Source organism: Copadichromis virginalis, linkage group LG3 (assembly GCF_057382275.1).
Source record: "Copadichromis virginalis isolate Kocher_CV1m ecotype Utaka linkage group LG3, C_Virginalis_male_GT1.1, whole genome shotgun sequence".
Taxonomy (NCBI): Eukaryota; Metazoa; Chordata; class Actinopteri; order Cichliformes; family Cichlidae; genus Copadichromis; species Copadichromis virginalis.
Genome location: NC_140620.1, coordinates 30,935,655 through 30,961,609, shown reverse-complemented (window position 1 = coordinate 30,961,609; position 25,955 = coordinate 30,935,655). Strand labels below are relative to the sequence as shown.

Below are 25,955 nucleotides of genomic sequence, written 5' to 3'. Positions count from 1 at the left end.
TTCTTTCCCTAAATAAGTTAAAGAAATTGTGGAATTTTGTTGTTTTAATCATTTTTTCTTCATGATTTATTTCTATCAGAGAAAAGGCTTCAAAGACAAGGATTTTCCTCTTTGCATTCAGGTCAAAATTCTCTCTGAACTCGACAGTTTGACACCACATTGGCTGATCTACTTAGGAAGGATCTCTTTTTTTTGCCTATTATGGAGGCCAGAGGTCACGAGTTTGAGTTTTGAGTCTTGCTCAGAGGCACTTCAGCTTAAACCTATGAGGCTAAGCAACTTTACTGTGTGTGTATCCATCCAAGGCAGCGTTCAGGTGTGTGTGTGTGTATGTTGGGCCCCCACAGAAAGCCCCTCTTTGTGCCGTGTCGGAGGCAGCCTTCCTAATCAGGGGTCATTACATGAGGTTAGTGCGGGGGTCTCCAGGGAGAGGAGAGGGGATCAGAGCTCAGATTAGACCCGACCAACCCCTCGCCTGTCCCGGGGCACGGCAGCAAGGAAACCCGACCCCGCCTCCAAACCCCTCCAAAAAAACCTAACTGTGTCTGCAGAGAGAAAATGAGAGACTGATTTACAGGAAAACACAGGGAGCTCTACTTCTTGTTTTTCTCGTTCCGATTCTTTGTGCGTGATGTTGCGTGTGCATTAAATGTGTGTGTGTGTGTGTGTGTGTGTGTGTGTGTGTGTGTGTGTGTGTGTGTGTGTGTGTGTGTGTGTGTGTGTGTGGAAGAGAGAGAGAGAAAAGAAGGTTTGTGCCCTGGGGATAAGGGGATAATAGGAGGGAGAGGTAAGTGGCTGATTACCTGAAATGGTCTTGGCACAGAAATGAGAGAGCCAGAGAGGAAGCAAGAGACAGAAAAGAAGAGAGAAAGTGCACGAGCGAGAGAGAGATAATAATAATAGTCAGGGGGAGAAATGACAGAAAATTTAAAAAAAAAACGGAAACATGAGGGCTGTCTCTCGCTCTCTCACTCGCTCTGTCCGAAGGCAGATGAGAGGAGGAGCAGGAGAAGATGGAATGATGGAGGGGTCGTTCTCACGCTTCAGCAGCCAGGATGCTGCTGATAAGAGCGAGCGGACAGGATCAGCTTTACACCGATACTCTGTCTGTTTGCGCGTCCTGCCTCACCCTTTGTGCAGAGGACTCCGAATGTGTGCACGTCACTGTCTGCCACTTATTCCACAGCATGAATATTGATGAGCGTTTCTGCATGCAGTTGCAGCTGCTGCAGGTTGATGTGCACATAGTGTGCAAAGAGATGAAGAAATCAACAGAAAATAGGCTGAAAACTTGTTTGGGACTCGATCAAAGATGCTCGTCACTCCCGAGTCCGATGGTTGCCTTTGCAAACAAAAATAATGTGCACATCCCAATTCCCAATTTTGTTTTCACTCAATCATTAGGAATTAAAAAGTTGATGTTCCATCTATTAATTGTTTGCATTTAAATTAGGTCTGCTTTTTATTTTCTTCATCGATTAAAGCGCAGTGGTTCTGCCCTTGCTCCAGACTCCTTGTTTTAAGACGTTGTGCTTGATGACGGGTGGATTTTTCACTGTTCTCTGGCAGCTTATAAATGAAATGACTAACAGATTAATATAGAAATCCTATAGGTCTTAAGAATTAAGTAATTTTTAGACGTGAAATTCAGAGTTTATTTTTGTTTGCATGTGGAGACAGATCTTCATCTTTGGTAAAAGTAAAAGCCGACTATTTAAGATGTCCTGGTGATTTTATATGTTTTTACTGCCTCACGTTTCTTTTGCCTCCGAGAAATGTATTCAAGCATTGTCTCAGGGTGAGCATTTGATATTCTTGTGCATGCTGCTGCATGAAGATGCAGTTCATATGATTACATTCAATTCCACACTTCAGCCTGGTGTGTTACAAAAACAAGGTACAAGAGAAAAGCCGGTAAAAGTTGGGACCATTAAACCTCATCAGGCCAAACAAGACAAGAGTTGAATTATCTTTATAACTTGTGTAATTAATCTTATGTCTCTTTTGTGTTGTATTTTGTGTTCTGGGTTTATATTTGTGAATCCAGGTGGGTTTAGCCGCAGACATTTCGAGGGAGACAGATCCTTTGCTGTTTGAACCATCCAGCGGTGAGTCTTTCTTTCAGAGTGCTGCTTTTAGTTCATACTGAAGCTTTGTAAGAAAGCTGGTACGCCCTGATACGATAGCAAGCGTATGCTTCCTACTTCATTCTTTTCAGTGCTCTCAAGGTTGTCCCCTTAAAGCGTCATGTGACGAGATGATCAGTTTCTACCTAACATAACGTAAAAGGGAATAAAGGACCTAACTCAGCGTTTCTGTCGATATTGAGTCAGGGCTGGAGTTTATCGTCAGAGTGCAGTTTTATCATTTGTTGCTAATTATTTCGAGGAACTGTTGACGATGTGTTGCAGGCAGCTAGATTTCTGAAGCCAAATATAAGCCGTACTTACAAAAAAAAAACAAAAAACAGTTGTGCAGATTCAGGAAACACTTGAAGGTATATTTTCATTTAACTTTTTTTTCTATTGTGTCAGGTGAGTACTCTGGTCTCCAAAAAGTTCAAATATTATGCCTCAGTTTAAAACGGTCTTTTTAGCTCCTTCTACTATCGTGTTAGAATATCAAAATAAAGTTGGCAGCTGGTGTTAACCTTCTCACATTGAAGGGAGTAGTTAGTTGTATCCAAGGACAGAGTCATTAATAATGATTGCATTTAAATTAAATCAGTAGTTGCATTGTTATATTTAAGTCCGTATCTTTCCTCTGCCTGAAGTATTGAAATTATAGTGCTGCCTTTTTTTTTGTGCTGCTAAAAATATAAGACAGAGACTGAGATGTCTTACTAAACACTTTGTATAGTCAAATGGCTTAAAATCAAAATATCTACATCCTGAAAATATTTTACTTTTGATTGGTTTAGGGTGTAAATTTTCCTTGGTCAAGTTGAGTCTTTGCAGTTAGCACAAAGTGAAGCATTAAAAGTAAAGATGAACACACAAATACATGCGTTCGGTATCTCTGTATAGTTGTGTGTGTTTGCGAACTTAAATTAACACGTGTCCTGACCTTTCTCCTCTTGCGGTGGATGTCTCCGATGCTGTTGGCCAGTGAGTTTGGTCCCAGCAGCGTGGACGTGCTCTGAGGCCAGTCCACCGCCACCAGAGTGTGCTCGCCCATCAGCACCTTGCGCACGTTCTCTGCGCCCGTAACCCGAATCACAGGACGGCCTAGCAGGTGGGTCTTGAACACGTTGCCGTACTTCTGTCTCCGTGATGCATGAAAGCTCGAGCCCTGGACAAAGAAAAAGAGAGTAAGCACAGAGATCAATCACAGATCTAACTTGTAATGCTGAAGACACAACTCACGAGAGTCGTTTTAAGATATTTTTTACAGTAGAATGAGCGACAGTTCTTTAGTCGTGCTGGAGGATTAATTATATGAGGCAGTATGTCAAAAATCCATATTAAAGAAACTAGTTTTGCTCATAGAAAAATAAACCTGGTGCTTTTCCATTCTTCCTCCTTCAACATCTATAAGAAAGTCGAAATTCTATTAAGAAAGGAAGAAGAGAAAGATGGGTAGTTTTAGAGAACACTGTTGGGACTGAATGCTGGAGTTCCCCTTTGAGAGAAGCAGGTGTGAGGAGACGGTAACAGAAGGAATTCCCCAAACACTCCTCACCCTGTTTCACGGAAATCAGAGGAACCTTTTCAAATCCTGCTAATGGAGATTGCCCCCATCTCCACTTCTAAATCTTTCTTAATATCTGCACTCAAAGAAATCTTTTATATTGTCAGCAGTTTAAGGGTTAGTGTATTCTTAACATGAAATTCCTTAAAATTTAGTGATTCTAGCCATCATCATCACTGTCACGGAAACATTGTGAGACGAGGTTTTAATCATGCAGAAATCATTTTAAAAACTGATGAAATATTACAATAGACAGCCAGCAGTTGCTGTCCTCAAACAGAAGATGGTCAGATCCAAAAAGGCTCCTCAAAACAGTGATACCTCACCGAACTGATGGGGCCTACTCTGAAAAACGCTCTCCTTGCCCTCGACCACCGTTAACAAAACATGCTAGTTCTTCATGCTTTTTGCACTTTCTAATAATTTAAAACAGTCTTTAGGATCCAACCTTCACCCCAGCTTTTGATCTTCATCTCTAAAAGGTTTCAGTAAGTACTTTCTACTCTCTCTGTGGCTCGGGGCCCAAACAGACTGGTGAGTTCTCCACATGCTAAAAGTTACTGAGGTTTCCATCATCTCAGCTCTCAGAGAAAAAAGTAAACTTAAACCAACTGAAAGCAGAAGACTGCAGATGTTTAAGGAGCCTGTATACATCAGGTTAATGCAATGAAAACTGATTCAAGTTGCCTTTAGGGCACAGGCAGAGATCAGTTTTAACATCGGCCCACGAGCGGTGAGGTTAAAGGTTCTCAAAACATTTGCAGTTCAGGCTTAAAATACAGTAAATGAAATTTCTCATCCTGATGAAGAAGACTGACAGGAGACTGCTCGAGGATATAAGAAGTTTCAGCCTCAGACTGCTCATTTTTGGCCACTGCCACTTCAAATCTTTTTCTCCTCGTTCATCAACTGAGGTGGAGCTCCAAGTTGTCAGGCCTGGGGAACCCAAAGATGAATGGACTATGCCGGCAACCTCTGACGAATGGTCATGGGAATCTACATATTAACAATCATGCAACTGAGCTCATGGCTCATTGTTAGGCAATGTTGCTAGTGTCAGTCATGTTTATAAGGTTAGGGAAACCCGCAGTCACTTGGAAAACTGACGAAATGTTTCGCCAGTTGAAAACGTCCAGATGAACGGGATCAGTTTACCTGGATTATTGAGGAGGTCCAAACGTCCAAGATGTAGTTTAACATGTAGCACATTAAACTACGTCTTTCTTCACAGGGTTGTCACTATTTAAATCACAGAGGGGATTCCTCCTTCTCAGATTGTTTTATTTGAAGGCAATCAGAGAAAGTGAATTTTCCCTTTTTCTATAAGAACCATAGTGCTTGCTAGAATTACAGGTAGAGCTTCCGGTTTAACTCGAAAATAGTTCTTAGAAAAAGTGCAAAATAATTTTTTTAGTGACAGGTGTGTGATTTCTTTAAAAAAAAAGAGAGATTAAGGTTTTATTCCTATAAGCATCTAGATAAGCGTTGTTACACCCCATACCTGCAAAACTGGGCAGTTAACACCAAAACAATGTAGGTGCATGAGCAATACTACGAGCCACGGAGAAAAATTAGAATTTCTTGCTGGAGAATAAAAAAATAAACATTTGTCCCTGTTTTATGTTTCGACCCATCACGAGGAGCCACATCGCCACATTTCAGGGCCCCTGTCCCACAGTTTGGACAACCCAAGTTGCAAGCACAACCCCCAGAGGACCAAAGCTGGAGTCAGTTAGCGAGCTGACCTGAGTTCAGCTTTGACGTTGACCTCTAAACGGTCTGGGTCACAGCAGAGTGAGAGGGAGCCGACCCCAGAACTGTAAATGGGCTGTTTGAGTGAAAAGAATATATAGCCGCCTGAGAGGCTGCTTACTGTGTTACACACACAGACACACACACACACGTACACGGGACATACACACTGAGTCTAACAAGGCATTATTCAAATGCAAGTATTAACACACATGTGCATATAGACTTAAAAACACACTCTCACTCAAGATTACTAAAATAAAACGATCTTTAAAAACTCAGAAACATGGAAAGCAAACAAACATGCGGAGGCCCAACTGCAAATTGCCGTGACAACACTAACTGGTTTGACCCCGGTTTACTCAAGGGAAAAGAGATATTTATGACTGTGAGGCACACAGACACACACACACAAATATATATGTACGCATATATATTTGTGTGTGTGTGTAAACATGAAGGCAAAAGGACAGCCTGTAAGGCAGTTTATTCACACATCAACACAAAACAGACAAGGAGAGCATTTTTATTGTGATTTTTGTTTAAAAAAAATCAGAATAACTTCAAACCTTCCTGACACGAGCCAACATTAAGATCAGCTGTAACACCCGACACTACAAAACAGTCAGCATGTGTATGAGTGCAGTTATAGGCCGCATGTTTGTGTTTGAATGCGGAGCTCAGAAACTAATTTTAGCAAGTAGTTTGTTTCCTGGTCGAGGGCACACCTCTGGCAGCGGCGGCGGTGCTTTTTGTTTGTGTGCGAGGGCTCAAAATGTGTCCGCTCACTGATTCCGGTCAGCGGTGTGATTACTGGCTCACAGCCCTACAGTGAAGCCTCGATAGATTTACTAAACTCCCAATCAAAAACACCCCGCTTGGCCAAGAGGTTTCAAAGCTGAGGAGGAGCTTATGGTCTAAATTAGGAGTGACTTTAAAAAGTGTGTGTGTCTCTGGTTGGGTGTAAATAAGTGTTTTACATTCGGTGCATAGATGTTTGTAAAGGGGAACTCAGTGGAATTAGTAGTGCATGTTTATAAAGTCACACATTTTAAGAGAATAAATTACCAGAGGCTGAGATATTCCTGCTTTTAGTCCCTATGAAAGGTTCAGCTCCAAACACACTGGTACATGTTAAAGACATGTCTAATTATCAGAGACATATTGCTCACTTGTGTTTGAGCAGCGTGCGGGGGACAACCATGGGAATAGATAAAGACTTTGAAGGGGGCTAAAAGAGGCAATGTAATAAATGCAATCTCAAAACTTTATATGGTCTTTCACGTATTTAGAAGAATGAGCCGGATAAAACTGAACCCCTCCAAAATTACCATCAACTAATAAGAGGGATATCGGTTTTTAATTAGCTGGTTCTTTTGTATTACCTCTCACAACTAGCAAAAAACTGGTGGACTCCACCTTCAACCACGAATGAAATATATCTTGAAGGCGGAGACACCAAATCATATTAAACAGCTTGAAGCGAAGGTGGGTAAAATAACCACTGGTGACATGAAGTGGGTCAATTGATGGAATAGAATTCAAGTGAAGTATGCCGTCGATAGCCATGTGGCAGGGTTTGTAAAAATATTAGAGGGTTACCTAGGCAACCAGAAGGCTACCAACCATCAGCACCAAAGTGATGCACTTTGTGTATGGAGCCCCTTTGAAAAAAGCAGCTACTGTCAGCTGCTCTGTTATGCTGCTCTATTCCATAGTGTGCTGTATTCAGCATGCTTTTGCCAGTACTCCTTGGATTTACATCTTTGCAGGAAAACCCACGACCCTAAACGAACACAGCTGACACGCAGGTGAAGCTCCTACTCCTAAAGACTGGTAACAGACCAGTTTCAATCCCAGTTTCCACCCACGATGAAGTTGCTGCAGTAAAACTGAGTCATTTTTGCAGAAACTAACAGCCATGTCATTTTGATTCCTACAGCTCAGCACGGTGTTAGTTCAGGCAGGCCAAGAAGCTAAGCTGAGCCTTTTACACGATGTCCTTGTACACATCCAGACGTGCTATGTATCAATGCTCCTTCTGCAAGCCACATTTCAACCCACCTCCACCCCCAGCACCTCCTTTTCATACCACCTCTTACATCTCCGTTGTGTAATTGGTTCCTGCTGCTGCTTTCCATTACCATATCACCAAATATAAGCTGGAAATAAGAGTTGTAATTAAATCGTTTTTTGACATCAGAAAGACAAACAAGACTCAAACGGTTTCTGTGGCAGAGGATAAAGATGCGATGCAAAGCACCTGCTGAACAGCAACCAATGACGATCAAGAGGTGATTGAAGCTTCCTTCTTCCTTCATGACTGCTTATTAATATCAGTCATTCATTTCTTTCTCTCGTCATCGCAACGTAGCTGACATGCTAAGGTTTCTCTGTGTGAAGTCGACCTAAATTGAGCACAGATGCTTTTGCCCTCTCTGTACGTCTGGCTGCTGTTTTCGTGCTGCTTTGAAAACTCTGATTGCCAGACTGCTTTTATAGATGAAAAATCCTGTTAATTAGCATTCAAGCTCCTCACGCCCCACTGTCCCACCCTGCCGTGTTTCAGAGTGTTCACTCGAGCTCGAGGTGCTGGCGTTATTTTATTCACACTGGGTTTTATCCTGCAAAGCTGTCCGACAGCTGCCTGATTCCTGGTCGATGTCGTCCACCTGATAGTCGGCTGAAAACTGTAGAAACCATCCAGTTTCAGTGTAGCTGGGACTGAGTTGTCTTTAAAGAGTCTATTTTTGAAGCCGCATCCATTCATTCATTCATGCACCTTTGCAAATTTTGGGGGTTTCTTTTTCTCTCTGTCGATGTGTCTGGGTACAAACCGTTGGCCCGAGCTGTTTTCACAGCTCCTGTACACTTCCTGTTTTCACTGCAGCACACACACATTAACAAACACACACACCAGGTCGACCGGCTGGCCTCTAGAGCCCTCAGGGTGTGTGTGTGTGTGTTTGAGTGCGTAAATGTGTGTGTTAGAGCAGGGTTGTTTTCCAAGCTACATTTTGCTGCCACATGGATGTAGAGTGGTTTAGTATGTCTGCCTGGCAGGCCTGCTGACACACACACACACGCACACACAGTCCAATTCAAAGGGAGTTCCTCAGGCAGCCAGACAAGGCTCCCTTTCACCCTCCGAGATACAGCATCAGATTGGGACGATTGTGTACTTTTTTTGTGCGTTCTGTGCGTTACGACTTCTCTTTCCATTTCTCTGTGTTTTCTTTTTAGAAACTCGCACACATTTTGGCAAATGCTGAAGGTTTTCTTCTGTCAGATTCTCTGCAAGAAAAAAGTGTGTGTGTGCTTGAGTGTGAGCATGCGCCAGGGGTGTGGTCTGGGTGACATTTAGCTTAAAAGGTGAGAAGTGTACAGCCCCCGTACCCCCACCCCATCCCTCCCTAACCCCACAACCTCCCCGCCGCTCTCAAAACTGGCCCAACACACACACACAGGGAGCAAGCATGGAAAGTTGTGATGTAATGACGCCACAGTTCTTCTGCAGGAGAACACGTACATAACTGTGCACACGCACACACAGATTTGTAAACGTAGCCGTCGCGTCTGCAATCACCCTGATTGGTTCAAACACTCTTTCCCTCCAAACTCTGGCGAGGCGAAGCAGCCGTCGCTGTAAACACTCACACACAAAAAACCCCAAACCAAAATTGGTCCCACAACATAACGGCTGATTTTACCATCGAGGTCACAGGCAACAAACTCTGATGTGAGCTGAAAACCATAAAGAGGTTTCTCTTAATGACAGTGGGCATAAAGTTTTTTTTTCTTGTTACATAGCAACTGGGGGAAGTACAAGCTGGCTATGGGAGCCGAAAACGGGTTTTATTTAATTTTATTTTTATTTTCCAGCACCGTGCAGTCAGAAGCTGTGAATAACACTGGAATCAAGCCAGAGAGCTCAGGGTGCAATCACACCCCTGCCGCCGCTTCACTGTTGAACGGCGGCCGACTTTGTGAAGGTTTTCCAGCACAAGCTGAAAGAAATTCCTGCAATTACCTGCAACGCCGTACGCCAGTTGGATGCTTTATGAAAAGCAACAAAACTGACGACATGTAGATTTTATTTTGGATCTGCTATAAGTAGCCTGCTGTGATTAGATAACACAGCTAATACCAGCGAGCATGGCCTCGAAAACATTCACAGTTGATTTTAACAAGTATAAATAACCTTCTCGCAGATCATTTTAAGTGGGTTAAATTTGTTTCTTTTGGTTTAAATTAATTCCTATTTGAACTTTACTGCATATTAGCTCCATGCATTTAGCAAATGGACAACAAATAAAGGTGCATGTGTGTGTGTGGCTTCACTTAATTCTGCAAAATGTCTGAAGTGCATTCTACTCTGACTCTTAAGAACAAAATAACGGCGCTTTTGCTGTTGTTCGTTGTATATAATAATATGGAATAAACAGCAGCGGTGGGGCCTGGACCCAAACTGGTTCACAGTGTCATTAATAATTCTAATTTATTACAGTTGCCATGGCGATGCAAGCAGTTTAAAATATTTCTAGACCTTGACAAGCTGTTTGAATCCAAAACTCTCGATATGAAGGTTTCGTGACTTTTGCGGTTTGGTGGCAGCGGGCTGATTGCATTTTGTTACAGACATTTATCATGTGGATCGATTATTTCAGGGGAACATCTTTTCTAAAAAGAAGGGAATCTGGCGGAGGTGTTTTTATCATAATAATCAACAAAATTTTATGCACACTAGTCTGTGTGTGTGGTCAGTGAAATTCCCGTCGATCTTCTCGTTGTAACAACCTGTACACCGACATTTTCAGCCATTCTCCCTGTTCTGGATTTGAAAGGAAGAAGTGGGTTTCCTTCAAAAACAAAACTTTTCTCGACTTAAAAGAATTTAAAAATTGATGCTTTTTTCCACACGCTTTTTTCCATCGGTCTCACCCATAAACTCCCCGTTCACTTTAAGATAAGAACAAAAACGCTGTCGTTAGGTTTAGACAGGCGAACACAGCTTCAAGCTGGACCCTGAGGTGTGGTTAAAGGAGGGTTAAAATAGGAGGGTTAAAGGTTTTATACACACAATGGGAAGGGGACAGACTAAAGGAATGGCCTTGAAAGATTGTCTGTGCGTGACTACAGTCTGGACAGCGTTCTCGTAGCCGTCAGTGTCCGCTTCTCTAGAGTGCTTTTATCAGATTTTTTCCTCAATAAAGGAGAGCTACACACTCACATTTCAACAGAATTTCTCACAAAAACCAGCACAATCACAAAAGATGTCAAAAAATCTCAGTTTCTCTTCTTTTCTCTCTCTCTTACACACACACACACTCACTCACACACACTGTCCCGGCAAACCCTGCTAGCACGCCGGCCGTGCTAAAAATACCCCCGTCTGTTCTGTTGGGGTTGGCCTGGGGGCGAACCTGGGCCCGGGCTTATAAATGTCCTCTTTGTAGTGCAGTGGAAATGTCTAACAAATGAGTCTTTTATTAGGGCAAGACAAAAAAACACAGCTAATTATGTTTACTCAGATCAATCCACACACACACACACACACAGACACACACTGGCTCGCTGACCAGAGACAGTGAGAGTAAGTGTGTCTGTGTATAAGTGTGTATATTTAGAGAGTCTATGAAATATAAATATTGGGGTGATGGTTAGACGGAGTAGAGAAACAGACAGTTGTAGGAAATTCACCAACAAACCCGGGGAAGATTTTTTACCAGCTGCAGAAAAAAATGAGGGAGATGGAAGCTTTACTGTGTAAAGAGAGAAAGCAGCTGATATAACAACAGCAAATATTTCAAATTAACTTCAGGGAGTGAACCCAAACTTGATGTTTTGGGGGATCTATCAAATATATAAATTACATCTATCTTTTTCAAGGCATTCCCAGAGCAGTTGAAGGTTTCCTTGAATGAAAATGTTTGACTTATTAACTCGGTGTAAAGTGCACACGATGCAGTCGACATACACAGACGCTATACTCCGATTTAGACGTGCTCGTAAGAGTGTTGTTTTCTGACATTTCCTGCTAAATTACCAGGAAGAAAGAGTGCATCCTGAAGACTTTGGTCTAAATTCTTGCTTTGCATTTATTTTCTGTGATTTAAACGCATCCGCGTTTTAAAAAAATCTTTATAGTTTCTAAATTAATGGTTAAAAAGTCGTTTTTTTCACATCAAACTCCAGTCACTTTACAGCTTTGTGTGAATTAGCAGGCTCACACTTTAAAATGCTTTAAACGTTTTCTTTAATCGAGGTGCGTGCACTAACATTTTACAAGAAAGCCGAGTATGAGCCCCAAAATATTATATTTTACACAGTGACATTGACAGAAAACATTTTACTTCGGAAAAAACAATTTGTAGTAAAGCAGTACATTTACCAACGCGAGTCGTTATTTTAAATACTTATCAAAAGAAGCTGTTTGGCTTTTGTTTTTAATTTAAAAATGTAAGTTAAATATAATAACTTGAATATTAACCTTACATCTAACAAACTTAAGAAAGCTCAGATTGAACTTGTTGACCACATCCGGCTTCAGCCTCGCCTCCTTTTTACCGTATTCTGGTTTTGCGGTTGCTCGGTTGTTTTGTTTGTTTGACGCTTTTAATCACGGCTCCTTTCAACACATTCGAGGCGGCTGGTTTCCAACAAAGAGTATGTTTGTATGGGACGTGAGACACGTCAGTAATAATATAGTCAGAAATTTCAGTATCGATATTTCTTAAAAATGAAAGCAAACTGTACATGTTAGGTTTGTCACAGCATCGATCGTGTGATGGACAGAGCTACGATTGTTCTCATTGTCTTCGTGCATTCACGAATTACCGTTTTCTGCCCTTGTAGCTTTTTTTTGTAACCCCAAAATCCCTGTGAAACGTGCATGTGTGTTCACTTTGCTAAAATGGAGCCAATCAAAATGTAGGACATTACCTCGGTGGTGTAGCGCTGGGGAGGGACGGGTCACGCTTTCTGAGGTGCGTGCGTGCTGCTGTCATTGTGTTGGACTCTGTCGGTGGCGTTTCTCGTTAAAATGTAAATGTGTGGTTGTCTTAAGCGTTGCGCTTGCATTTATCTGTGCTGTAATTTCTGAGAGGAATGGATATCCATCAGACTTTAACTCTTTATTGTCTTTGCACATGTTTGTACACAGGCACAGTGAAACTGCAGTACGGTTGTACATCGGTGCTAAAGAGGAAGCAAGCGAAACAAATGTACGAGGAAACAACGAGTTTAATTCCCTCTAACTGAAGAAATGACAGGTACTGAGTGCCGGCCTTCACCCTCCTCTTCAAGTCTTTGCAGTTTGTTAAAAGGCAACCTTTAAGACGCAAATGACGACATGAAGCGATGTGAGGTAGCTCACGGTTAGCTTGATGCGCTAACGTTACTAGAAGTGAGAAAAAGAGAATCTAAAACCCACAAAAGTCACAGGCGAAGAAGCAAAAACATCCACAAGATCTCTGTCCGTATGATGCTTGACTGATAGGAAGGGGAGAATATATAGTCTGGAAACACACAGACACATACAAAAAACCCACTTTTATCTAAATCAAAGGTTAAAAAATGAAAAGTGAAAATGCTGCGAGAATAACTGTGGAAGTGCGAGGCAGAGGAAACGAGGTCAAAGGCTGCAAGGGAATTCCTTCTCTCTTTTCAACTGTCAATCATTCAGCTGGTGCCAGAGATACCAAGGAGCCAGTGTGTGTGTGCGAGGGGGGGTTTGTGCGTTTGAATGGTGCGATAGGTCCTCAACTTGACAATGAACCCCCGTCCCTTTGCAGTCACGCCACCACATCAGAGAGAGACACCGAGAGGAGGAGGAGGAGAAGAAGAAGGGTTAGGAATGAGGGGAGTGGGGTGGAAGAAAGAAGAGAAGGAAGGAAACTAAGGTAAGAGGAGAGGAGGAAAGATAAAGAATGAAGGTGGGGGGGTTAAAGAAGGAGGGAGAAAGTGTGAAAGGGGACTGAGCGTGGCGGAGGAGGCGGGGAGATCGGGATGGGTGCTCGTTTCAGAAAGGACGGATTAAGGAAAAAAGGGCTACGGATAGTTCAGCCAAAAAACGAGGAGAATAGAGCGAGCGAGCAGGAGAGAGAGGGAGCGGGTGGGAGAGAGAGGGAGAGGCTTGGCCCCTGACCCGGGGACATTATAGAAAGGGAGATTATGGTTGTTTAAAACTCTCTAAGCGCTAACCCCGGGGACCCGAGCTAATACCCTGACACACAGACGCACCCCAACTACAAGCCAACACAGACACCGTGTGAAAGTCCACCAATATCCTTCAGCTGATATTCCCTCTTTTTCCTTCTAAATGACCAAAACCAACAAGGACTTGATCCTCCTAGCAGCTGCCATCTGACACGTCCTGTTCCTCCATTGTTGTCCAGAGAGTTAACTCTCATTTCGCTGAGTAATGGAAGGTTTTTACAGGAGGCATCAGGCCACTTTTCTCCTGCAACCTCTGCGACCTCTGAGCCTGAACTTGACTTCGGATGCTGCGACTGGAACCCAAACAGGATCTTGTTTGCACTGCTTCTCTATCTTCTTCTGGAAAGATCTGCTTGACTTGGTCCCATTTACAAGCACCAAATAGTCATTATAGCACCAACTGTAGATCAAGCCGCTGCTGAAAATAGTTCCTAACACTTTTAGCGTTTGCTACAATGCCGTGCTCGTCTGTTTTTTAGGAGCAACTTCCTGATTTCTTCCGTGACGCTTGACAAAAAGTGGGGAAAGCGTTGTGAAAAATGCAGCAAGCATTGAGCTCTTTGGTGGGAGTTGTGCAGCCAATTTTTTAACAATGAGAAAATAAGAGAATGAAAAAACTTCCTGATCTTTTAAAAACTCGAGCTCTCTGTGACACACACACACACGCACACTCATTGAGAAAGGGAGATTAACACTGGCCTCTATATTCGGCCCAGGACAAGAGTGTTGAAGGAGGGAGCAGTGTGTTCTCGGGGTGAAAGAAGGGGCAAGGGACCTGCTGCCAGTACCTCCTGCTAATCTGTACAAGAGGAGGGAGGAGGAGGGCATGGATGGATGGATGGATGGATGTAAGAGTGAGGGGGGGAAAGGGAAGAAGAAAAATAGTGATGAAAAATGTCATTATTGACTGGGGGAAAACAAGAAAATGGCAAGACGTAGAGAAGCAAAGGCTCGAGGAGACAGCAGAGAAAGAGTGGGGAAAAAATTAGGTGAGGCTATTTTTGAAAAACTGAAATCCAGAAAGTTAGAAATGCCTCAGATATTTGAAGAAGATAAAAAACAGAAGGCTGCAGGGAAGCAGCACTACGGGTCTGAAAAGCTGGGGGGGGGGGAATTATATAACGAATCACGCAGAGGATCATTAAATGCACTTAAAATGTAAAGTCGACTATATTTACACTAGACGGTGACAGGAGGTTTTTTTTCATTGTTAAATTTAAGAAAATTGAAAAAACGGGGAAAAAATACAACGAAAAACAGAGAGGAGCTTGAACACAGTTTAGCGGGGTGTGAGAAGAAGAAGCGTCCTCGGCGGTTCAAGGGTCCTGCCTTGAATGTTAACACTTTTACCCCCTGTGTCCGCTCAGTGAACTATGTATCTCTTACCCAGTGAACATGCACTTGCCAGCTCCCTGCCACGCCACACAAGAAAGACAGAGAGAAAGAGTGGGTTTATGATCTGTGTGTGCTCACACACTGCTGTGCATGTGTGGCCAATTAATTGTGTCTTTGCATGTGTGCTACATCATCGTACTCTATATGTGCGCCTGCTGCATGTTATATGACTTTATGCACACACAGACCAACACAGCAAATGGAAAGACTCTGAGTGTGTGTGTGTGTGTGTGTGTGTGTGTGTGTGTGTGTGTGTGTGTGTGTGTGTGTGTGTGTGTGTGTGTGCGCCTCAGGACTGTGTAACCACAGCTATGCAGCACACAGCAGGCTGGACCGCAGTAATGGAACCTACTATAGATGAAGCCACCAGTCCTCACAATCCCCCCTCTGTCTGAGCTGCTTAAAGGAGCAATTCGGCTAAAAAACAAAAGGCCTCACATGCACTACGAGGCAGAGGAGCTTCGAGGTGGTCGTCTGCCGTCGGCATGAGAGAATCTTGCGTCGTATACGACTGAATTTAGAGTTTTATGATGACAATTTGTCAAGATCTGTGAATCTCTGTTAAAATTTGTACAATTGTTCCCAATTTTAAAAAAGTTTAGGAAACATTGTTTTTTTAACAACAATCTTTTTTTAAGTTTCATTGCATTTGATTTTTTTTAAATCCAGTGTTTTTTCTAGCATGTTGTGCGTCCTCACTTCCAGCTCCTTACATGCTGACGTTCGGTCAGGAGCCAGAAGCTTCATGTATTGCTCCAGACAACATGACACATCCCCCCACATGCCTGGCACAGCCGTGAATAGATAGCATGGTTGCTGGTACACACACCGTGAAATGACCACCATGCCGATTAGGCAAATGAAGAATAAGCTTATTGAAGAGGAGATACGTAAGTTTTGTTCAACGCTGAGAAAAGAGGCGTCTAAACCCAAACACTGACCTTTTCCCTAACGCCAGCGACAAAGCAACAAAAGGAGCCGTATTTATATAATTCTTTTCTGCTCTGTTTGGGATTGGCTGCAGCTCAGAAGGTAAAACCAGGTCATCTGCTAATTGGAAGGTTGGCGGTTCGATCCATGTCTAGATATGCTGAAACATCCTTAAGTAAGGTAACAGGTTGCTCTAGAAAAAAATGAAAAAAGTGCTTGTACGAATTGGTGAATAAGGCATGTTGTACAAAGGGCTTTGAGTGCTCAGGTAGAACAGAGAAGCACTGCATATGAATCAGTCCATTTACCAAAGCGCTTTCTTACTACAGCCTTCATTCATCCTTTCACACTCACATTCTGATGAATGCATCAGTGGAAACTCAGTATCTTGCCCAGTGATGCTTCGTCATGCTGAAGGTTTTCCTCCACATCCACCTCCTACTTCAGACTTCTGTATTTACTTATTTGTCCTCACCAAGCCAAAGGGTATGCTGGCACACTGAAAAACGCTGCACAGCGGGCTGCAGTGAGACAATATGGACCTGACTGAGCATCAGTGTCATCCATGTAGCTTCTTAAGCACTTATCCAGGTGAGGATTGCCAGACGAAGCCAAAGCGAGATAAACCCCAGATAAGTCGCCAGTCCGTCGCAGGGCCAACATTTAGGACCATTTGGGAATGACCGGTAAACCCAAACGTGCACGTGTTTGGGCTGTGAGGAAGAAACTAAAGTAGCCTTGTTAGTCAAACCTTCCAACTCTGCACGGCTGATGAACACTTCTCAATTTTGGTGGCTTTTTCCTGCATTTATCTGCAAACAAGAATTAAAAGTTGCTTTTAAAGGCTGCTTGGGATGTTGTAAAAGTTGACTATATGAAAAGGTTGGGTTCAAGTCATCAAAGAACACAAACACCTGATGACACCAAATACCATCAACAGAAACAGCCATCACCTGCCGAGGATCTGTAGCCGTACCACCATAGAAGAAGACAACAGTGCAGGTGCAGAAGAAGAAGAAGGCGCAAGCTGTAAAAGGAGGGAGGCTGTCGTCACTGTGAGCCACGAGAGAGTGTTTGGGCTGCAGGATTGTCATTACTCTGGCCACCGTCATTTACACTTCATCACAGCCGAATAGACAGAAGGCAGGCAGGCAGAGGGTACCTCATTAGTGTGTGTGTGTGTGTGTGTGTGTGTGTGTGTGTGTGTGTGTGTGTGTGTGAGTTGATGTAGCTCCATCTGAGCTGCTGGTTGCTATTTTTGACCAATTATGCAAGCCAAAAATGACGACACAAAACATTTGGACCTTCCACTCTGTGTGTGCGAGCCTCATGTTCATTTCTTCTCATCTGACCCAGATTCAGTCCAGTGAGGCTGCTCCATGTACATGTTTGTGTGGTTTGTTTGTGTGTGTGTGTGTGAAAAAGTTATGAGGCTCTGACCCAAAGAAACTGCATGAAAAAAAGAAGAAAGGTTTACCTGGTTACCTAGCAACAGTAGATTTGTTTTGTCAAAGGAGGAAAAAAATGTATTTAAAAAACTTCATTGGTTCGACTTATCGGTGTTTCCGATGTTTTTGAATTCACTTCTTAGCTACCAAAATATTTTCTTGGGATCCTTGTGGTGTGGTGACCCCTAGTGGTCGTGGAAGGTAACTGTTAACGAACTTCAACCAAGTAGAAACCCAGCAACATGCGTACAATATTTCAGAAAAAACTTTAAAAGATGAAATGGGATCATTTGCATCCAGCAAAAATTGTGAGGAGTGGAGTGATTAAAACAAAGTATCCAGATCATCTAACGTGAGACAAAAATGCTACAAGTCTACGGCCGTACAGCTTCACTCAAAAATAAAAGTTTGTTATAAATTATATGTTTAAAGGTAACTCAGAATCAACATGCACTTATGGTTTTTGTACCATATTTTCTCTTCATATATGTGTGTGCACAGGAAAACATTTATGTCGATGTGCAAAAAGATTAGTACATTATTTCTGTGTGCCTGTATGTGTGTTTGTGTGTGTGTGAAGCCTCAGTAGCGCTCCTGCTTGGCACCGTAGCTCCAGAAAGCTCAGGCTCCTAATGAGAGCAGACAGGGCTCTGGCAGAGTGACCACAGAACTATTTCTAACTGCAGATTGCTTTAAAATGGATCCGTCACAGAAATGTGCTGCGTGTGTGTGCAGGGTAAAAATATACCATGTGTATATGTGTGTATGCGCATAACTTCACTGTTTTTACGCTCTCATAGTGAGAAAAAAAATTCAGCAGCAGACAGGCAGATTTACCAAATGGTGACTGTGTGTGTAGCTAAAGTGTGAGGAGTGGGCAGCGACCGACGACAGAGCTAACACAGAATGCTCAGAACCTCCAAATGCTGCTTCTGCTCTGCATGAATTGGTTCTTATGATCCCAAGTGATCAAAAAAAAGAAAGTTGAGTCTTTAAAAAGAAACCAAACATTGAAACAGGAAGGAAGTTCTGGATGATGATGCCTCACATAGCTCAAACTCTGATTGGTAGAAGGAAGATGACCACAACAAGTATGGTTGATCTCTAGGAGGAAGAAGAGCAAAACAAAAAACTACATCGCAGTAACGCAGTCCCCCAAAAATGTTCTAAGTAGCACAAAGTCAACCTCCGCAAGCCAGCTTTATGTCTGATGGCCAGCAGGGGGCAAAGTCAGTTTTAATTAAACCTATAGGAAAACAGTGCTAGTGCTTCTTCACTAAGCGCTTTCCTGGGCAGTTTATGACCTCATTGTTCATTTCAAATCATCGTCAGTGCAGCCTTTGTTGTGTTGTTATGCTCCCATTTAGAGAAAAATATGCTTGGGGGCGTGGCTTCCTTAGCGCATGGGTGTGGTATAGTCTCCTGTGGCTTGGAGACGGGCAAAGTACTCAACCTGAGGCTTCCAGACAGGATTTCACCAGCCAGTGAGTGATGTCACAGACATCCATCCTCTATCTACAGTCTTTGGACTGGACACGGGACACACACAGACTGTAGTGCATGCACCTTCTTTCTTTTTCTTATAATCAAAAAGATGTCTGTAATGGCTCCTGGTACACTGGCTGCTACTGTAAACACAGGACACGTATTACTGATACCAGTGCTGATACTACTACTTGATGAAGGCAGCTCACGTAGAGGAGAGCAGCGAGTCATGATTTACGAGATGAATAGTAAAAAATTTGCAAATTCCGAACACTTGTTACCAACCAAAAAATCACTCTGATTCTTACTCTCCACAATAGTTAGTTAACACAACAAAACACAACTTTCAGCATTTGGTGTTTCTTGAATGTAAATGTGCCTGCCTATGAAGCACTTTGGCTCAACTTCTGTTCTTTAAATGTGCTATAAGCTATAAATGAAACGGGCATGACAGGCAACACAAGAATGATCCTAAACCAATACCAGCATACGATTGATATTAGGATCGACCCGCCCACCTCTCCTGACTGCGCTGTTCTAAAACTTCACTTTAAGGTTATAAATCAGGTCTGAGCCCTGCTTGTGGGGACGCGGGGTCCTCATAAGTACAGACAGCCTCTTATTCCTCCTTCTGACTGACATGCCTCCCCCCTCCCCTCACCATAAACTTGGCCGTGGTTCCCGCTTGCATTCCGGGAACGCGTCTCGCTCGGTGTCAGATGTAACGCAGAGGAGCACCGCGAGTTCAAGCCCCGCACGCGGCCAACGTGCCTCCGCTCGTCGAGCCTTGCTTCCCTTTCCCTCCTGTCTCTCTTCTTCTTCTCTCTGTTTTATTAGCTGTCCCCTCAGCTGGCGCGCTCCCGGGAGTCCTCAGTAGCGGCACTCATGTGCACCCTGATCTCCTATCACTCACTGGTCCAAGTGTCTCGTTTTTAGCCTCAAACATTAAGATTATCTGCAAATTTTATTGATAAGGGTGGATGCTGGGGGGGGGGGGGTTTAGACTGTGAAGCATCTCACCGATTAAGCGAACCTTCGGTAAGCTGGATCAATACTACGCATGGTGCAGGGCTTTCCTTTTTTCTGCAGGAATCTCTGACCAATCTACTGAAAACGCGGCGTGTCGGGAACCTTTCTGAATGCAACCAAGATTTTAAAAAAGAAGAAGAAAAGGAGGAGGAGGAGAGCGTGTCCAGAGACTGCACTTTACCCTCGATTTAACCCTTTCACACAGAACTTCCCTTTTCTCATTCCTTCTCCGAACAATCAGCACAAAACACAATCTCTTTGTGGACACGAGTGTCCTCCTTCTCCGTCAGAGACATGAGTCCCCACGGCTCAGCCTGGACTCGCCACCGTATCAGATGTGATCAATAGACTGTGACGTCGCGCCGCGACTGGTTGATGCGCTCCTGTGTGAGATAATGAGGGGAAAGAAGAGTCTGTGCGAGCCACCGCTGGAGTGCGGGGAGAGATATTACAGGGCTGTAAACTAATAAAAGATGAAGCGAAACTCTTTGATTCTCCTCTGTGTGTGCGTGTTCACTGTGCATCCCATTCACGCAGGATGGAGATGAAGCAGCAGATCAGTTTTGTGGGTTTTTTTGTTTTAGAATCTCGATATTTATGAGTTTCTGAGTTAATGTAACATTGTGCATTATGGGATATGGAGTCCAATTAACAAAGGCTATAAAAGAACGAGTGTGAGGCTTTAAAAACAAAACAAAAAAGTTGCGTTCTGGTGTTTTTTAAATGAGTTTTCTCCTTTTGCAAACAACAAAAATGTGGCTGGTAAAAAAAAAGGCGCAGATGTTTGCACAAATTACTAAAGATGTCAATAAAAAAGCGCAAAACGATCTTTGGGGAGGAATAAATAATTAGATGAGACTGATATCACCTCACAGACACGGAGACCGGCGCTGACCCAGATTCTGTCTCCCTCCACCAAACTCATCCCCTCTCCCTCCCTCCCTCGCTCCCTGCCCAGAGTGCGCTCTTACCTGCAGGAGCCAGTGGCAGGTCTCGCCGATGAAGGGGAAGCCCATGGATCCTTTCGGCATGGGCAGCTTGCAGTTTTTATCCCGCGTGGCCGTCCAACGGAGCTGCCACAGTTGCTGGGACACGGCGAGGAGCAGGGCCATGGACACCAGGCAAGCGGCCAGAGTGGCCAGAGCGGAGACGATGTCGAAAGTGTCGAACAGCATGGTGATGGAGAGCCCGGTGATCTCTGCGGAACTGGGGTCGACTTTCAGAAACTTTGGAGAAAGATGCGCTGAAACTTTTGTGCTCCAAAAAGGGGGCAAAGTAAATCTTCGTCAAACTTTCAAAGTTCTTTTTTGCGTAAAATAGCGCAGCGCTCTTTTTACGCGCGCTGGAGGTGTCAGGAGGCAGCGGCTGCTCTGCTCTGAGAATGAATGAAGTGTGTAAAGTTCCTTTCTGATTTCGTGGGTCTGTGTTTTAAAACAGTCACAAAGTGGCGTCTCTGTGCCTCAGAGGTGCGAATCAGGCTCGGCTGAACTGGGCAGAGACGCTACAGGTGAGCTCCCCGCGTCTTCAGGATCACGCCTCAGCTTATGAAGTGTGGGGGGGAAAGTGAAACTATTAAAACTCGCTTTGTTTTAATGATTGAAACATTTAGGACACGGAATTCTCTTGGCTGGGGTCTGTCCTGATGTTTGAAATATCATTTTTAGTCTCGTTTGTGAATTACTGACTAAAAATAAAAATAAAAAAGGGAGATGGAAAAAATTGCTGAAGAAAGAAAAAGAAAAAAATGATCTCTAAGGTGACACGTGTATTTCAAACGCCGGGACACCCGGGGAAACGTGGAAAAAGTGAAGCCGAGCCCTGGAACTGACGAGGGCTTTTTACTTTTTAAAACTTCTCGAGGGATGGAAAGAGTTGGTTTAAGGTGAGAGAGGAAAAAAATAAACGAAAACTCTTCCAGGAATCGCGTCTCCTTCAAATAATTTTTAAAGAGAAAATCAAAAGGCGTCTTTGCATTAAAAAGTCACGTCTCTGTGGCGCAAACACGAGGAGTAGAAATGTTTAAGATCCGTGAGCGTACAGGGATGCGTGGGTGCGCAGGAGATGCTCAGGAGCTGCCGTCCTCCTTCTCCTTCTCTTACTTTCTGACGTCCACTCTCCTCTCTGTGTACCTTTCTGTTTCTCAGAGCGCTCTCTCTCCTCTCTCTCTCGCTCTCTGGCTGCCTATACAAGTCACCCTCAGTGTGTGTATTGTGCATGCGTGCGCAAGGAGTGTGTGTGCGTCAAGCCAGAGGCACCAATGAGTGTTTATATAGTGTGGAGGCAACTGGAAGGCGAATAGGCGGCCAAGGGCTCCCGTCGCCCCCCTCCAACCCAACTCTACCTCACTCCAGCGTCGGCAGAGAGACTCCCCTGCTCCCTCCCTCCGCTCGGCTCCACCTCTTTCGGGGGCACCCCCTTCTCCATCCTCCCTCCCACTCTCTCTCTCTCCCCTCTCAGGAGAAGGGGTGGTGTAAAGTGAGCAGCAAGCGGCGCAAGAGGAGAAGAGGCTCGGAGCGTGCTGGACCTGGCGGGGTGCCAACGGGAGGAAAAGTGAGAGAGAGGGGGAACAAGGCTCGCAGTTCTGACTTGTGTCTCCGTGCAGGACGTGCGCACTATAGTACGAGTCACCTGCATCAGGACTGATGAGACCTCTTTGTGTTTCTACAGAAGCGATAGAGTCCAAACTGTTAACAGATCATGTCGCGTTTGTTTTAAAACGTGATTCTCAGCTGCGTGTTTACTCTGAGACGCGTCTTTACGCGCAGGCTGTCTGGAGCGAGCTTCTTGTTTCTTTCTGTTGCGCATGTCAAAACTTGAATCACTGAGCTCGCAGGTGTTTTAGTGTCAAACAGAACTGATGTAAACAGCGTGGATCTGATGTATGCTGACTTTATTTACAGAACATCCCTTTATCCATCCCATATTCTACGCACATCCCGCGCGCTTCATCAGAGTGACAGATTAGGTTCTGTCTGTTTCTTCCCTGATATTTTTTTTTATTAAACTCGTTCCCTCACTTTCTCTGATTTCTCTCAGTGTTTGTAAAGAAATGAGTTCAAGTTTAGGACTGGGAATACTGGGAATGTTCGCACTCCAACTAAACCCTTATTCTCCTCGCGTCTCTCTCCGTGTTGTGTCCTTTCCTTGCCTCATCTCAGAGTTAAAGTTGCTGCACATCTTCCCAACACGCACCTCATCTAGTCTCATGTCTCCCGCGTAACAATGATTTAATCCCGCTCACTCAGCTGACCTTTTAAAATTGAGTGGTTTATCTCTTTCTTGAGCCCCCAGAATACAGTTTCATCAATGACACGCAGGAGCGCGAGGATTGGGGGGGGGGGGGGGGGGGGGGTTTGCGGGAGCTGCTTCATTCCAAAGAAAATGACTGGCTTCAATTAGGTCCGCAGACATTACCTGTTACATAACACGGAGGCAGAGTGGAGACCCTGACCCGCAGCGCGGATGCAAAAGGTCATTCGTACATTGAGGGGGCGCGTTTTGCTCTGCGGTCTCATTGTTTCATGTCATTTATCAAACCACATTTAAACTCTGTTTTCTGTCTTTGCATCTTTAACCACACTTGTGTCTTTTTTTCACGAATCCTCTTTTCTCTTCACCCTTTCCCCTCCTTTCTTCATCTCCGAAACCTGCACTCCAGACCGAGACTCACAGAGCCAAACTCTCATTTCTCCTTTCTTTCATCGGGTCTTTCCCCTCTTGCTCTCAGACAGCGGCTTAATGCTGCCGCCTAGCGGAGGAGAATCACATGACTCGCGAGTCAGACATGGAAAGGAGTGAAGAGAAAAGGGTGAAGAGCAAATGATAGATAAGAAAAAACAGTGTCAAGTTTTTCCTTTCATCGTGAGAGCATCAAAAGTTTAGTCCTGCATCATTACACATTTGAAACTCACTGCTCAGCACACACACGCGGACATGCACTGATATCTCATAAAACATCTGCTGATAACAGGAAACTTCAAACATATGTGAGAGGACAAAATGAGTCAACCGTTTCTTGAAATCCCAATAAAATGCTTACATTCAGGCTCTCAGTATTAGCTTGAACTCATATGTAGGGCAGCAGCAGCTTTATGTCATAAACCCAAAGTCACCACAGTGCTGAATCATTTCACACAGAGATCTGATCCAATAAACTCCAGCAAGGCAACAATAAAAACAAAAATAAAAGCAGATTTTTGGATTTTATTCTGTTCTTTGCTTCTTCCTTTTATTGTGGTGTCAATGTACAGTTTGGAGAGTTTAAATGCAAACCCATCAATCAAGCAGAAGGTTTGCTGATTTGTTATTTCAAATGTCTTGATCACATTGAATGACATTCCTGAGAAGACTCTGTTTGTCCAGTTTGTTTGTTTCTGTAACTGCAGCTGTTCAAAGTTTCAGTTTCTGTGAGCAGTTTAATAAGTTCCCCAATCAGCCAATCACATGGCAGAAAAGCACTTAGGCACAAACCTGGAATCAACATTAAGAATAAAGGTGATTTCAGTGACCTTGAATGTGGCATGGTTGTTGGTGCTGGGATATTCCCACACAACCATCAATAGGGGTTAAAGAGAAAGGGCTGAAAAAGAGAAAATATCTGGTGAGCAGCTTTGTTGATCACAGGGTTCAGATGAGAATCAGGCTGCTTCAAGCTCAACACAAATAACCACTTATTGCAACTTAGGTAAGGAGAAGAGCATCAAACCTTGAAGCAGATGGGCTGCAGCAGCAGAAGACCACGCTGGATGCATTCCTGCCACCTATAAATAGGAAACTGAGGCTACAACTCACACTGGCTCAACAGATGAAGATTTGTAACAACCTTTTGTACTCAAAGGGCCTCCACAGTCACAGCCGCAGATGTGTTCAGCAACTTGTTGAAGCTTAGCCACGAAGAATTAAAGCAGTTCAGAAGGCAAAAGGAGCTCCAACCTGGTACTGGTGACGTGTAACTCATGAGTTTTCACAGCACCTTTGGCAGACGAGCAAAAAACATGATTCTCAGAAGGCAAATTAGATTAGAAAGACAAACATTAAGGCAAAACAAGTTTAACTGACACGACTACGCAAGATTTCAATTTTAATAAACACACCCTTATAAATAAACATACTATAGAAGCAATAAGTAAAAAATCAAAGCCAGTTAAAGTTGTAATAGAAAATGAAAAGGGGATAAAAACAATATTAAACAAAAAAGGAAACCAGTTTATACTGAAATAAAGATGAATATAAAAGCATGAGGACGAACGTACGCAGTGACATAAACATGCCTCTCTGCGTATCTAACTCTAACAAACATGCCTGAAGGTCTAATCCACACACAGAGTTACAAATGATGCATGTTTATGTATTTGAATATAAAGTTCAGAGGGTTTAAGAAGCTGTTGTGCTGTTACTCTAACACGTGTTTCCTATTTTCACTTGTAGATGTTTTTTATTTCGCAGTTGTTTTTCACCTGCCGTCACGCCAATTTCACAACAAAACACCCGAAACCTGACCTCAGAGTGAACTCTAGATTAGAACACCCTAACCCGCATACGATTGCCAAACTGCTGAATCAGAGCTGCTTTGAAACTGACTTTAGGCTAAGTAAAGGGAGTGTCAGCACCATGGACAGAGTCGCAGCACTGCAGATTGACAGGATCAAACGCTTCGTGTTACTTAAACAGCACAGAGTTAAAAAATGGAAGGGAAAGTCCGAGCTCACGAGTTTCTAAACAGAAACAGCGAGATCAGCGAACAGCTTTACTTTTTAAATGCTGCTATTTAAATGCATAAGTCATGTGTAACAATGAAATATTAAACATAAAAAAGTGTTTTTATAAATAGGGAGTAGCTGTAGCTAGGTTATTTTGGGGAAACCTGCAGTCAGCTGAGACTGAAGACATCACTTGGTTGAGTTTCAACTTTCTGGGCGTTTCTCACCTTTAGCTGTTCCACCCTTTTTTGTGGGTCGCTTTGTCTTCAGTTTTGTCTTCAGTACCTGATGGGTTGAGAGTTCACTAACA

At 43.6% G+C, this 25,955-nt stretch overlaps 1 protein-coding gene across 1 annotated transcript in view; it reads right to left on the bottom strand.

Annotated features, from left to right (window-relative positions):
* cyp26b1 (cytochrome P450, family 26, subfamily b, polypeptide 1) overlaps window positions 1-22,174 on the bottom strand; it is a 35,355-nt gene extending 13,181 nt beyond the window's left edge. Inside the window, exons 1-2 of the mRNA XM_085450659.1 lie at window positions 20,918-22,174; window positions 3,067-3,291 (exon numbers count right to left, since the gene is read on the bottom strand). Of these exons, the coding sequence (XP_085306785.1) occupies window positions 3,067-3,291; window positions 20,918-21,121 (429 nt within the window). The 5' untranslated portion in view covers window positions 21,122-22,174. The remainder of the gene's footprint in view (window positions 1-3,066; window positions 3,292-20,917) is intronic.
* Window positions 22,175-25,955: the final 3,781 nt, after the last annotated feature.